This window comes from Lissotriton helveticus, chromosome 3_1 (assembly GCF_964261635.1).
Source record: "Lissotriton helveticus chromosome 3_1, aLisHel1.1, whole genome shotgun sequence".
Lineage (NCBI taxonomy): Eukaryota > Metazoa > Chordata > Amphibia > Caudata > Salamandridae > Lissotriton > Lissotriton helveticus.
This window is the reverse complement of record NC_136061.1, coordinates 814,467,069-814,481,807: the sequence shown is the minus strand read 5'-3', so window position 1 is coordinate 814,481,807 and position 14,739 is coordinate 814,467,069. Positions and strand designations below refer to the sequence as shown.

Here is a 14,739-nt window from a genome sequence, read left to right as displayed (position 1 = left end):
ACACACATCCAAAAAGTTAACTACACCCCAAAAAACACATTTTGGAATTCAATCCAATGCCATCCATGCCCTAAATGATGTTTAACTTCAACAGACAACATAGAAACAGTGACATCAAGCACCCCCGATGAGTACCTCTGGGAGTCTGGGCCTACTGACAGAAAGGTCTAAGTTTGGAGGCCTAAGGCAAAAGCACAGTGGAAGATCCCACAAAATGGCCGCCACCACATAGCCTGGCCACCGACAATAACATGAAAAAAAAGAGAAGACAGACAATGCAGGCCTATGGAAAAAGCACAATGCTTTGCTTCACAAAATGGTTGCCACCACACATGGTCAGCCCACCCAAAACAAGAAAGTACATACAAAGGACAGGAACAGGAAGTTGGAGTCTCTGGGGAACTTCTTTCCTCTTTTAAAAAGAATTTGAAACCAGAAAAATTACTCCATGTTCCAAAAACTACAACCAAATGACAACCTGAGGAGTTTTTTAGCAAAATGAACAAAATCATCATTTTCTAGAAGGTTTTATGAAGCTCGAGACATATTGCTCGCCAGATTGCAAATTAGGCGTGTTCGGCATCGCGAACTGTACAAAAAGTTGTTATCGCGCGCGCGAAAACGCAGATTGAGCGCGCAAAGAAGACAAAAACTGTAAGTTTGCGTCGTCGCGCTATGCAAAGTTACCTAAAGTACGCGAGCTGAACTCCTAGGGTTACCTACTGGCAGAAAAGCCCTATTTATTTAACACACATTCAAAAACTGAGATTCCACCCCAAAAAACACATTTTGCAAATCAATCCAAAGCCATCCATGCCATACATGATGGAAACATTCAACAGACAGCACAAAAATAGTTGTTTAACTTTCATGCACCCATGATGACTGCTGATGAGTACCTCTGGGCCTACTGGCAGAGTAGGCCACAAGCTTCAAGGCCTATGGTAAAAGCACAGTGGCTGGTCCCACAAAATGGCCGTCACCACATGGCCAGGGCACCCACAGAAAGTACATACAATGAACTCGAGCAGGCCTACACTAAATATATGAACTCCTAGGGTTACCTATTGGCTGAAAAGCCCCTATTTAATTAACAGACACCCAAAAACTGAAATTCCACTCCAAAAAGCGCAGTTTGCGAATCAATCCAATACCATCCATGATGTTTAAAAACTTGAAATTCAACAGACACCACAGAAACATGGTTGGACCCATGGGTATCTCTTGGCCTACTGGCTGAAATTTCAAAGAAATACAACTTGGCCCCTCATGAAAGTACAGGCCTCCCACAATAATAATTTTTAAAAAGGATGAAAAGCCCAGAAAACTAGATTTAAAAAAACCTAATCAAACAAACATGTACACCAATTCTCCAACTTACTTGTGAAATAAAATTTCAAATCCAAAAGTCCTCAATAAATCCAATCCAATGATATGATACAGCAGACAAACACAAAAAGTGATCCTTCCAGCTCCAAATCCAAATGAAAGTGAACAGCACATGAGAACGCATATTGAGCGCGCGAGGAAGAAAAACAACTACGCTACGCTGTAGCTTGCGAAGTGCGAAGTTGCCGAAACTTCGTAAACTACACGAACGGAGCGTAGTTCACCACACAGGGTTAGTCTTAGTCTTTCTAAAGTTATGATGTAAATATAATATAACCCACTCACTCTGTTTTTCCTTCGATCAAGTTGCCTGTGAAGGTTAATCCTTTGGTTAATCCTACAGTTGGAGTTCACCTAGGTGGGAGTGGGATCTTGCTTCTTATGCCTTCCCTGTTAGCGCGCTAGCCTGCTATTACTATCACCCCCATTAAGAAGGCATCTCAGGAAACCCTGCAGTAAGGAGGTTGAGAGAAGTAGCAGCCATTGCCTCACGTAATCAGGTAAGAGAACTATGGAGTGAAGGGGAACTAGTTTAGTTAGTAACTAACTTCTACTGAAGATGTTTGTCTAAGTTGTTGCAGGCAATATAGGCAATGGCAGTCCTCCCTAGTGGTCAGTAGATTTACAGAGGGCAGTAGGACAAGGGTATAACTAACTTGTATACACTTTTTAAAGCAGATTTAAAAAACAGGCTGCACTAATAGGTGGCAGTACAAAGTAAAACACCCATAAAAGAATTGAGGCATAAAGTAAAATAATATTTTCCCTTTAATTTTTTTTAAACAATGAAAGTAAAAAAAACCACCCACCCCACACATCCCCCTGCCCCCAACCAATATCCAAAAGAAAGAATGTCCAAAGTCCAACTTTTCCTTCTCAATTCTCACCCTCTCCACCTACAACAAAAGTCCATCCTACATTATGGGGCATCAGCTTTGGAGGTAACGTTTGCCACCTCCTGGTAAACCTACACCAGCTCACAGACCACGTGGTGTTGGAAGCGATCTGGGTGTGGAGGGATAGCCGTGGTCGATCAATACAAGGTTCCCAGTTGCAGGTGGAGCTGCCAGCTTTATGGCCGGGATAGAGTATTTCGTGGCTGAGTGGAGGAACTGTGATGGCAGATGCTGCCTCCTCCTCCATAGCCACCAGTCAGTGATTTTCGGCCTGGATTGCCTCCATCTGCTGATGCCGCAGCCGGGCTGCACACTCCTGCCAAGATGGTGGACCAGCAGGAGTAACTATATAAAAAGAGAAATTGGAAATAATGTTCTGTGCAAACACTTGTTTATATATATAGTGGCTAGTGGCACAGTAGCAGTACATTGCTGGTCCCGTAGGGTCATTGGAATGTTTGATGTGATTAGTCACAGGGCCAAGTTGTCCCCACACATGCCTCACTGACTGGCTCCAAGGAATTAAACTAGAATACAATACCACCAGAATAAAACTAAATGTTTTTTTCTTTTCAAGGATTTCCTAGTAAAAAAATCAAATTAAACTAACACTTTGTGTGTAAATAAACTATAAAGAAAAATAAATGAACTCTCAATGAGTAAAACATTGTGCACTATGCAGTACAAGTATCCTTTTTGTTGTGCTAAATCAATAGAGGCATTCTCCTCTCTACAATCCGGTCAGCTGTTATGGATAATATATTATTATCTCACTTTAATTCCAGTGGCCCTGCTCTTCTCCGACTCCCTTTCAATTCTACCATGACTTTAAATAGGCAGATGAATATTAATAATATATCACACGTCAGATGTAAAATGTAGATATCCTGTCTGTCACAAGTAGACAGTGTGAAAAACGATGCACTGCAGTACAGGGAAAGGAACAGGAAAGCTTTTATTTTGCACATTTTTCACAGAGTATCCCACTGGCCAAACTCTAAATCAGGTACTTAGTCCCGCTTTACTCCTTGGCCTCTTTCTCCACCACAAATTATTTTGAACAAATACCTTCACTTGGCAGTAAGGAAACTTACTCAACTGCAGTGTACATTTGAGGGATTAGGGTGGGTACAGATTTTGCTATAGTATAGTGGGGTGTCACTGATCTGTGCTAAGCTTTACTTACTTGCTGTAGTTGATGAACGACAAAAGGGAAACATTTGAACCGGCATAATCATAAATACGTTATGGAAGTCATGGAATATATACATATAAAGTTCTTTTTCTTGTTCCTGATCAAACAGTTAAAACAAAAGAGTGGCCATGTTCATGGTGGCCTCCACCCAATACTGTGCTATAATTCATTTGTATACCAGCAGTTTCCATGGCAGTACAGCATGGCAGGCATCATAGCTCTGCCCAACAATCACAAAACATTTTTGGCGAGACTACCTGGCTTTTCCAACATTGTGAACCAATGGCAACAAACTACCCAAAGTGATATTTTAGATAGAAGAGCATGGGCAGAGCTATGATGACTAAGTCATTGAAGCACAATGCGGGGGTGGAATAATTGGTCAATGAAGGACATATGGTCTTGGTTGGCAAATGCAATATGGGATACTTTCCTGCTATGCTTCACTGCCATGGAAACTGCTGGTATACAAATGAATTATAGCACAGCATTGGGTGGGGGCCACCATAATCATGGTTTTAACTGTTAGATCATGAAAAAGAAAAAGAATTGTTCAGTTAATAAAAAATTACAAGGTGGCACATCTATCTCACAACGTACATAAAATCCCAAAATAGCTACCTTTAAAAAAAGCCAAATTTAAAACAGTTTCAGAATAATCCCAAATTTAAAACAATTGATTTGTTCTTTAAACCACCTAAACATATACTACCTTAATGCAATTACAAGTGGATTATACAACCTACTATTTCAGCTGTATTCCTCTATGTGTCCGATTCCATCTATTATTATTAATCATGCTACTTTATAAGCTATGGCATGTAAAACGAGCAACAGGTATGTTATAACGAAATAGCCTTTTGAAAAACGTGTAGTCCTCTCTCCCTTTTTTTTCATCTTATTTGCCTGCATTAAATAAAGGGAGGTTACATCTTTTAGAGATCTAAGGTGCAACCTCTTCTTGTAGCTATACAGTTACTATGCTCTTATTTTTCACATTGTACTAGACACTCTTATATAAATGAGCCAACCCAACTTTTACTTTGATTTGCTCTCCTTCCAGAGCGAGAGACCCTTACTAAGCACTATTAGCTAACTTACCCACTGCAATATCCACAAACCTTAAAATGTTTCCAGTACAACATAAATCTTCTCCCAGCAATTCAGCTATTACTGTGTGACGGCATGTGCGAACAGCATATTGAACAATAAAATGAAACTCTTCTTAACAAACATGGGTGGTGAATTATATACTAACTTACTTGGGCCTGCAATCATCACAGTAGAGAACAATAACTGTGTTCTCTTAATCTTACAGTACCACAAGATATATATGGGGAGAGGGAAAGCTTGCTAACAAAGCCAAAGAAAGCTACGGACTAGTACTGACAGGAGGAAGTCAGCTACAGAAACATGAAATATAGAAAATTAGGAAATGCAGGGATTACAGGAATTTAACAAACATTAGATACAGGATTTGAAATAAAAGCAGACAGTATAAAAAAGTAAACAAGACAAAATTTAAATAATTCTACTGGTGGGGAGAGGTGGAAGTTAGGGAAATAAATAATAACAGGCCTTACTAGGGGGCCAAGAGAACCATCATCCAAAGCCGTGGCTCTAGTGGTTCGATCTGCAGCGCCACTGGTGGTGGCATTGTTAGTGGCAGCTCCTCCTTCGCCGGCCTTAGAAGATGCCCTCTTGCCCTTGGGTGCTGATATAAGAAATAAAGAAGGTAAAACATAGATTAGTGGTACACTTAATCTTGCCAAAGATATTTTGACAGGCAAATGCAGTGGCATTTTACTTTTCTAAATCAGATCGCCTATATTACTAGCAGTATTAAGTTGACCTTTTCGTAATTTCCTAAATCTAAGACCTATCCCTAATTTCCTAAACTTCTAATGCATTGCAATGAATAATGTTTGCTTCTAAACCCCCCTTGATGGGCCAACTCAGTCTCCCTTTTCAATTCATAGATGCATATTCATCACTGGAAGATTGGGACTGTTTTGAGTTACAAAAGGAAAGGCACAGAGAACGCTAACTCACTGATATTACTTACTACCACTATCTTAGTGACAGAACGGAGGAGTCTGCATGACTTTGTTAAATAATCAACCAAAGCGAGCCCCGACGAGTATTATTAGGTATCAGTGAGCACCTGGCTAGCTCAAGCTGGATCACATAATATTGATAACGTTGTGAACTTAACCTACCTCTGAGTGTTAGCAGCATGATATTTGAAACAAAAAATATTAGAATTTTAGAAAACAAACAATAAATTATTACTCACTGAGCCCCGCAACCTCCACACCTAAGTTCAGGTGCAGTTCATGGTCAATTATATCTGTCCAGCTGTGCGTCAGCTGCTGCGCCGTGCGCCCCACCCCACTGTGCCAGCGTACACACCAGTGCACTCTGCCCCACAGCAGAACCCCCTGCCAGGCCTGTTGCTTGCTGCCAACATGGAGTTGAAGTGGTTCTACACATAGAAAACAAGTGTAGCCACCTCTGCCTCAGACAAAATGAGGCAGGCTGCACTCCTTGGCGGCGACCACATGGCGTGTGGCTTGTTGAAGCCGCCCTGGTGCTCCGCTTGCTCCCTGGTGCTCCGACATGGTGCTGGGTAGGAAATAAAATAAGGAACAGAACTTACAGAAGCAGAAAGAAAGAAGTAAAGGGAGTCGAGGGAAAACAAAAAAATGCAAATAGTCACTGAAAAGGTTAAAAAAACACAAAAACATAAAATACGCAAAGATACACCATGATTAAAAATAGGTAGTTGAGGGGAGGATGAATGGGTTAAAAAATCAGTCCCACCGTCATGCTGACCACATAAAGCATATCAAACAAAATGGCTGCGCCCATGCAAACCAAGTGGTATCATTCAGGCACATTTTACAGCAGAAAGGGTCCCTCGCACTACTGGCATGTAAAAAAAACTTGTGTGAACAGGCAGGTGAGACCTTCCACCCTCTTCCGGAATTCGATGTAATCTCGCAGAGTTTTTTTGACACTACATAGAATATCCACAAAGTTTTGCCCAGGCCTATGCTTGACAAAGAGGTAAGTTTGGGGGATGGCTCCCCTGCTGGGCTCGCATAGCTTTCCTCTCCTGTAATGAGGGAATTGTCTGATTCAAGTTGCCACACTGGGCAGCAGCATCAGTCTGGGATTCCTTCTCTCCCCGGTTTGTTGCGTGCCAGAGGAAGATCAGGCTGATGTCTGGGATTCTTCCTGTGCTTGGATGCAGCAATGACGGAGGACAGTGCTCCTTTCTGGCGCATGTGTGGAAGTTCTTAAGGTTTCACGCATGCTTCCGTTTTCAGCTGATTTCATAAAGCGCACCTACTAGTCAGTATTTTACGTGATCGCCTCAGTGCTGACAGTGTGTTGTTCATTGGTGGAGGCATTTTCTTCAAGTATGCTGCAGGATGGGCAGCATTCTTTAAAAAAAGAGACATTTATCCACTTATAAATCCCCTTATTCTTCTCACTCTGATGGGGAATCCTCTCCCTCCCACAAAAGAGGCAGGCATGGAGAGGAGGGGTAGGATGGTAGGATTCACAGGGTTGTATTGGAGATGTTGCAAACTTTCAAGGTTTCCTCCAAGAAGGAGACTTGCACGTCTAATCTGGGTGACAATTTACTGTCTGCTTCGGATGTCTCTTCTGACAGCGAGGCTCTCTCCCCTCTTGTAGATCAAAAAGCATATATATTTCTGAGGAGAAGTTGCAGGACTTGCTGTCTCAGCTCTGTGAAAATATGGGTTTTCCTCCAGCTGAGAGACCTTCTTTGTCACAAGATACAGTGTTGCAGCAGTTCAAAAGGCCTCTTTTTTCTGATTTGTCGGTTTTGGAGGTGATTAAAAATAAGTGGAAAGAACCAGCGTAAATTTCCCAGATTTATGACAAAGCTATATCCCCTTGAGGATATAGAGAACTTTATCCCAGACAATGTTCAAGTAGATTCAGTGGTTGCCAGCCTGGTGGGCAGATCATCCAGAGGAGAACATACTAAAGGACTCCACTGATAATAAAATGGATTCCCATATTGCCTTACGAGCTGGGATTTAGGGTGCATCTATGACCCAGTCTTTCAAATTTGGAGTATACGTTTCTTTTTCAGGCAATTCAAGGGGGATCAGTCTGCTTCCAGCAAGTGGATTCAATGAAGCAGCAAATAGAATTTTTACCTGACATCTAATTTGATGTGGTTTGAGCTTCTGCTCTAGCAAGTGGACCTTCAAATACAGCTACAAGTAACTTATGTTTGAAAGACTGGAATACTGAGGCTGCTCAGAGATATATGGCGTTGAAGATTTTGTTCAGGTTATTTGGGGGAGAGTTAGAGGAGAAACTCCATCTCCTTTTCAAAGAATGGAAGCACTCTTCATCATTCAACTAGGAGACTGCTATGTCCACAAGATCATCAAAATGGAAATCATTCAATCATCTTGCTGTCAGCAATTTGAGTCTTAGGAGAAATCTACATTGCGATTTAGATTTTTTTGGAAGCAAAAACTGGATTAAATGTCTAAGCCACAGAATTCCTGTTGGACTTGGCCCTTTTTAGAGGATTTCCCTAAAACCTTTCGCTTTTTCCTCCTGGTTTTTGCTGATTCTCTTTTCGTGGGCATAGGACTTTCCCACTGAAAGGCAGTGTGAAAGTGTGGGTGCCCTGCCTACACATAGTTTAGGTGCTGTACCTGCAAGCACCCTCTAAAGAAGTATACCACATAACCAGGGCAGATACTGCGCAGGCTACTATTGGGCCGCAGTACTGATTGTGCCACCCACAAGAATAGCCTTTCAAAAATGTCTCAAGCCTTCCATTGCAGAACTGTGTGTGCACAGTTGCACTTATGCTGAGGCTGGAATTTCTAAATCATTAGTCAATGCAGAGTTCACTACCACTAGGATAACCTAAGGGTAATCCCTGCGGGGTAGGGCAAGTGGTAGGGGAAAAGGAGGGCAGAATCACATGTGTGTTCCCTTCCAGGTAGTGAATAATTCCCATGTGGGTTTTTCCTACCTATGAGGTCTGCTCTTCCCATGGGTCTGCATGGGGGAAATGCTAAATAACTTGTAAACTACAGTTGTAGCTTACAGCAGGAAGAAGCTTCGTGGTATTCTTAAACATGTCTCAAGCCTGCCATTGCAGGCCTCGTTGTGCGCATTTGCACTTATTTTCAAGTTGGCCTTTCTAAATCATTGGCCAATGCTGAGGGTGGCTTTCACTGGCACTAGAGCAACCTCAGGGTGAGCCCCGAGGAGGGTGGGGGAGGAGGTGGAGCCGGTGGTAGGTGAAAGGCTGGACAGTTACACGTGCGTTCCCTGCCCAGGTAATAAAGTGTCAGACCTCTGCGGTTTGAGGACATGGCTGGATAGAGTGGGTAGAAAGGCTTTGACACTTGGCCTCTGGGAAGCCAAATCATGGCCCCACTAAAGATTAAGATCTGCATTCTAAAGCCTCATGGCAGACAGGACTGAAATTTAGGGAAGACATCTATGGTTCAAAGGGGACCCTCTGAACCACCCGCAACTTCAAAGGCACTACAGTATAACTACTGATACCATACTTCAGCAGGGCAGAGATACACTTGTGGGGACGTGGGGCCAGACATCCTGAACTGCGTGGTGCACACTGCCAGTGGAATCTGTTTCACACAAGGATGAGACTGTCATTGTAAGGGACAGTGCACCCTGCCAGAATAGTGGCTGACCTGGGCTGACTACCTGCTGCTGTGTTACACCCTGAAGTGTGTTCTCCTATGGCATGTTGACTTGCTCCCTGTTCTTTATGGAGATCTCAGGGTCATCAAAGACTTCCCATGAGGAACCTAAACTGTTGGCGTATTTCACCTGGAGAGTGGTGCCCACTCAAACGCCTACCTCATCTGCTGGGTCCTTACTGCAGCGCGGTATAAGCATGAAACTAAGTATTGCCCCAGGAGATTGGATTGCCTTGTATGGAGCCCCCAAACAGTGCCCACATCTAAAGAGTATGGCTCCTTAATCGTAGGGGTTCATCATGCACAAGCGTCTCATTGGTGGTGAGCGGAATCACCGGCTGCAGGACTCAGCGGGCTCGATTCACCGTATGTGCTGCATCTTCTTGTGCGACACATCGACTGCATGCTCATTGCGTGCGGTGTCAAATTCACAGGTTGCAACCCTCAGAGGGAGGGTGCATCCGTAGTAGTGCCTTATTCTACCTCGTACTACTGAACCTACGAGTGTGTGTGGGACTAGATTGTCTAGTACAACTTGTATCATCATGCACCAGACTTTGTGACTCATTTCCAGGGAGGCACGGAGAAACCAACTTGTGGTTCATTGTGACCGGATTGTCTCGTGCAACTCTGATCAACATGCACCAGAAGTTGTGTATCACTTTCCATGGGGTAGGAGACCGCTGCACCTCCCATTCACTGAGTGTTCCATCTTACCTTCAGTGCGCGAATCAACTGCCCTCTCGTCACCTGGCTTGAAGACTTTGTATTACCAGGTAGTTTCGCCCAGATCGGGTCCGGGTGGGGAGAGTAGGTGACTGGGGAACACTTCAGAGAGCAATCAGAAGTGGATTGTGCTTCGCAGAAATGGGCTGATGCCAGAAGACGAATTGAGGGACCGCTTGATTGAACTGGGACAGCCCCTAGGCTATTTCTACTCTGCATAAAGTGTGCGAACTTCTTGAGTGGTGGCCAACCCCCCCATGTATTGACTGTTGCTTGGTTACTCTGATAGTTACTACAGCCTACCCCCTTGGGCAGCAATGTGTGACTCGGGCCTTAAATTGGTATAATAAGGGGTGGGACTTTTTTACTCTAACTTGTGGGGAAAGTACTGGCGGGCTAACTGAGAGGTGTGGAAAGGATTGTGCTACACCGTCCACATTCATATTATCAACTGGCCTACCCAATATCATTTGCACTGCTTTACGATTTAGAGTGTGTGTGTGTGTGTGTGTTTGTGTGGGTGTGTGTTTGTGCAAGTGTGTTTTATACTACGTGCTTGCCGATATCCTATGTAAGTGCGGGAGAGTGTGCTGCATGAGAACAGCCCGCTACTAGTTGCACTGCGCAGCTGTGTTGTTCTACTTGTTTGTGTCAATACTGGTCACAGTCTCTTACCTGGAGAGATGCGAGGTTTTGCAGAGATGATATGGAAGCAATCCCACTTCTTGAACGAACCTACAAGTTAAGGTTAATAAGTATGGGCCGAAAACTCGTTCTGCTCGCGGAATTTGCAGATTTTGCCCAATTTCACAATCCGGGAATCTCGCGAAATTGCGGCAAAATCCGCGAATCCGCGATTGGGACGAATTTTGTTCAGGAAGCACTTACAGGGTTACAGCAGGTGCCTAAGTTGAAGCTAATTTCTTTGTAACCATTTACAAAAGGGTTACAAAGAAATTAACTTTAACTTGGGCACCTGCTGTAACCCTGTAAGTGCTTCCTGAGCGGCGCCTGGTTGCCTACTTGCAACTATTCTCTGACCATGCTCTGACGCTCGAAGCAGGGTCAGAGAATAGTTACAATTAGGCAACGAGGCTCCTGTCACAAAAATTTAACCTCAGCAGGAAGCACTTACTGATATAAATCAAGCAGGTGCCCGAGTTGAAGCTCAAATTCAGTAACAAATTATTATTATAATCAGCCCAAGAATCTAGTGAGCACGGTCGATGCTAGGCAGGTGTGCTTTCTCCCCAAATCTACTGTCTACAAATAGCTGTAATCCGTGATGGAGGTCTAGGCATCCACGAGTTTCTTGAGCGCAATCCCCCCTGTACTTCCAGTGACCAGGAGGCTGCTTTCTCCTCATCTGCTGCACTGATCGGTCTCTGACCTTTATAAACAAGAGGCATGTGAACTCGCACAGAAGCCCGGCCCCACACACACTAGGCTATGCAACCTCTTCCCGCCCTTTTCCCCACTGTGATGGACAGCTCATTCGAGGGACCTCGGCGCCTATGGGCGTGGTGGCAAAGTTACAGACACACAGGGTCACTGGAGACAACTCTTGTGCAGCTGTAGTGTAGGAAAAGCACGATACATTTACCCAACGAGGTAGCACTTACTGCTTTTTCCTCATCTGCTGCGCTGATAGGTCTCTGACCTTTATAAACAAGAGGCATGTGAACTCGCACAGAAGCCCGGCCCCACACACACTAGGCTATGCAACCTCTTCCCACCCTTTCCCCCACTGTGATGGACAGCTCACTCGAGGGACCTCGGCGCCTATGGGCGCGGTGGCAAAGTTACAGACACACGGGGTCACTGGAGACAACTCTTCTGCAGCTGTAGTGTAGGAAAAGCACGATACATTTACCCAACGAGGTAGCACTTACTGCTTTCTCTTCATCTGCTGCGCTGATCGGTCTCTGACCTTTATAAACAAGAGGCATGTGAACTCGCACAGAAGCCCGGCCCCACACACACTAGGCTATGCAAGATCTTCCCACCCTTTCCCCCACTGTGATGGACTCCTCACTCAAGGGACCTCGGCGCCTATGGGCGCGGTGGCAAAGTTACAGACACACGGGGTCACTGGGGACAACTCTTCTGCAGCTGTAGTGTAGGAAAAGCACAATACATTTACCCAACGAGGTAGCACTTACTGCTTTCTCCTCATCTGCTGCGCTGATCGGTCTCTGACCTTTCTAAACCAGAGGCATGTGAACTCGCACAGAAGCCCGGCCCCACACACACTAGGCTATGCAACCTCTTCCCGCCTTTTCCCTCACTGTGATGGACAGCTCACTCGAGGGACCTCTGCGCCTATGGGCCCGGTGGCAAAGTTACAGACACACGGGGTCACTGGAGACAACTCTTCTGGACCTTTACGCAGCTGTAGTATAGGAAAAGCACGATACATTTCATTTACCCAACGAGGTAGCACTTACTGCTTTCTCCTCATCTGCTGCTCTGATTGGTCTCTGACCTTTATAAACAAGAGGCATGTGAACTCGCACAGAAGCCCGGCCCCACACACACTAGGCTATGCAACCTCTTCCCGCCCTTTCCCCCACTGTGCTGGACAGCTCACTCGAGGGACCTCGGCGCCTATGGGCGCAGTGGCAAAGTTACAGACACACGGGGTCACTGGAGACAACTCTTCTGGGCCTTTACGCTGCTGTAGTGTAGGAAAAGCACGATACATTTACCCAAGGAGGTAGCACTTACTTATTAGCCAGTAGAAAGTACTCCAGTTGAGTATAGTGCAATTGCAAAAAAATCCGCAATTTCACGGGGAAATCTGCGAATTCACAGATTTTTTTGCCATTTATACTTATAATGCACAAGCTAGTGGTCTGATCATTAAAGGTAGAAGGGGTGTTGTGGGTTGGTGTATGGATTCCCTGCCGAGTTGTCGACTTGCGTAAAACACAAGAAGGATTGTGTATGACTTATTGGTTTCCCTTCTGGCTTAGCTTTTTATTTGTTTTGTTTTCTGCCCCCACTCTTTCCCATAGTGAAGTGAACATAGATACTGGTGTATTCATGCACCAGGCTGAGTTGGGATAGAGTTCAAAAGGAAGGCACGAGAGGATGAGTAGAGGTCGGAAGCTCTTGGGAACAACTGCTCAAGTAACACAAGGGTTATGCATCTAGGGTTTCAGGAAGCAAAAGGCATGAGATATAGAACAACACACTCCAGTACACTAGTTAGACATACACAGTTCTAATCTACACCAGTTACTACCTTGTATTAAATTTTGTGATCTTATTTCTCTTTTGAGGGAAAAGCACGGTGTCCTGTTTCTCACAGGAGAAAATGCGCCAGTAAAATGTCAAAATGTGCTTTCACTCCTTTTGTGCCAATGTCTAGTTATCAAATGGGCCAAATGTCAAGCAGAGAAAGCAATTGTGCATTGTTAAGCTTTGTTTTTAAGAGTAACTTTAGTGCATAGTAATTTATCTTCCTTTTCCTTTACAGGTACCTGTGATGGGCGACGAAGGGAGAAGGAGCAGATGGTCGATCCAGGTGAGTGTCTGATCTGAAGCGTTGGGAGAGCACTGTGTGTAAGGAGGCCTGTCAAGATGAGCTGCTGATGCAAAGGTTGGAAACAGCTGCTGAAAGGCACTGGGGAAGGAAACCAGTACGCAGAGTCTTGCGGCAAAGCATGCTTTTAGCCTAGGCACAGTTTAAATAGACCCGCCACAGCCGTGCCCAACGTCATGCAGGAGGTCTTCCGCGTGCACTTAGCACCTGACTTGGGTGATGGCTCACGGCAGGAGGGTTCTTACTGCACAAGGTGCTTACAGCCTTCTGAGTGAGTGCACATCTGCTGTGCTCAGCACATTCTTGAAATGTGGGTACATGGCAAACGGAAACAATTGAAACATAAATCATATTTTGGCCTTACCCAATGTATTGGAACGTGGGCACATAAACAGTAAGGGTAACATAGAAGTATGGACATAATACACCATACATTAATAGGGAACTACAAACCAGCATGCAGGAGCTCTGGATGAGTAATGACTGAACATCTGTTTTTATATGAACCCAACATTTCGTCTATTTTTACATGACCCTACCATTTTCTTTGCCTAATGGGCCTCGGTGCAATGGAGGTTGGACAATAGAGACAGGTCCCTGATAGTTTGTTTCATTCGCTAACAAATACTCCATTATGACATTGGTTTTACCTATGTGGCCTTAGCCCATGGTGCTGCTGAAAAGTGTTATAGATTCCTGTGGGTTCTGATTCCTTATATAGTTGTAACCTGGGGTGCACCCAAGAAATGTGTTGATTTGAATTGTGTTAGTTGCCATGGTGGGCCCAGTTCTAACAACGTATCGGCCTGCATAAGCGGGATGTGGTGAAATAGGATTTTTCCCAAGTGTGTATATTACTAATGTTATTTTAAGTACTGTTGGCCTATTACTGCATGTGATGTATGCCCAGAAATACACATGTTCATGTTGTGTTAATTAATGTGTGTGTGAAATGCAATGCATATTCACATACACCACGTGTGAAATCCCTTTTATGATGCTCAGTGTATTGTATGAGAGTGCTCTGCCAATGCTTTACACATTGCCTCTGTCATAAGCCTAACTGCTCAGTGACAAGGTACTCAAAAGTGAACGCAGGTTATACAGTGAGTGTAATCACCTAACCCTGACAGGAGTAGTAGATTCTGCCTGGTTTGGGCACTGCCTCAGCCAACCAGAAAGTACTAGTTCCAGCAATTCCTTACTATGTTGAATCTATGCAAACATCACCGGTTGGAGGTCGAAAAC

The 14,739-nt window shown here is 44.4% G+C and overlaps 1 protein-coding gene across 5 annotated transcripts in view; it reads left to right on the top strand.

Moving 5' to 3' along the window:
• LOC144822995 (3-galactosyl-N-acetylglucosaminide 4-alpha-L-fucosyltransferase FUT3-like) overlaps positions 1-14,739 on the top strand; it is a 1,018,227-nt gene that overhangs the window by 832,683 nt on the left and 170,805 nt on the right. For all 5 annotated transcript variants that reach the window (XM_078681091.1, XM_078681090.1, XM_078681093.1 and 2 more), the window contains one exon: positions 13,426-13,473. In XM_078681091.1, the coding sequence (XP_078537217.1) occupies positions 13,426-13,473 (48 nt within the window). The remainder of the gene's footprint in view (positions 1-13,425; positions 13,474-14,739) is intronic.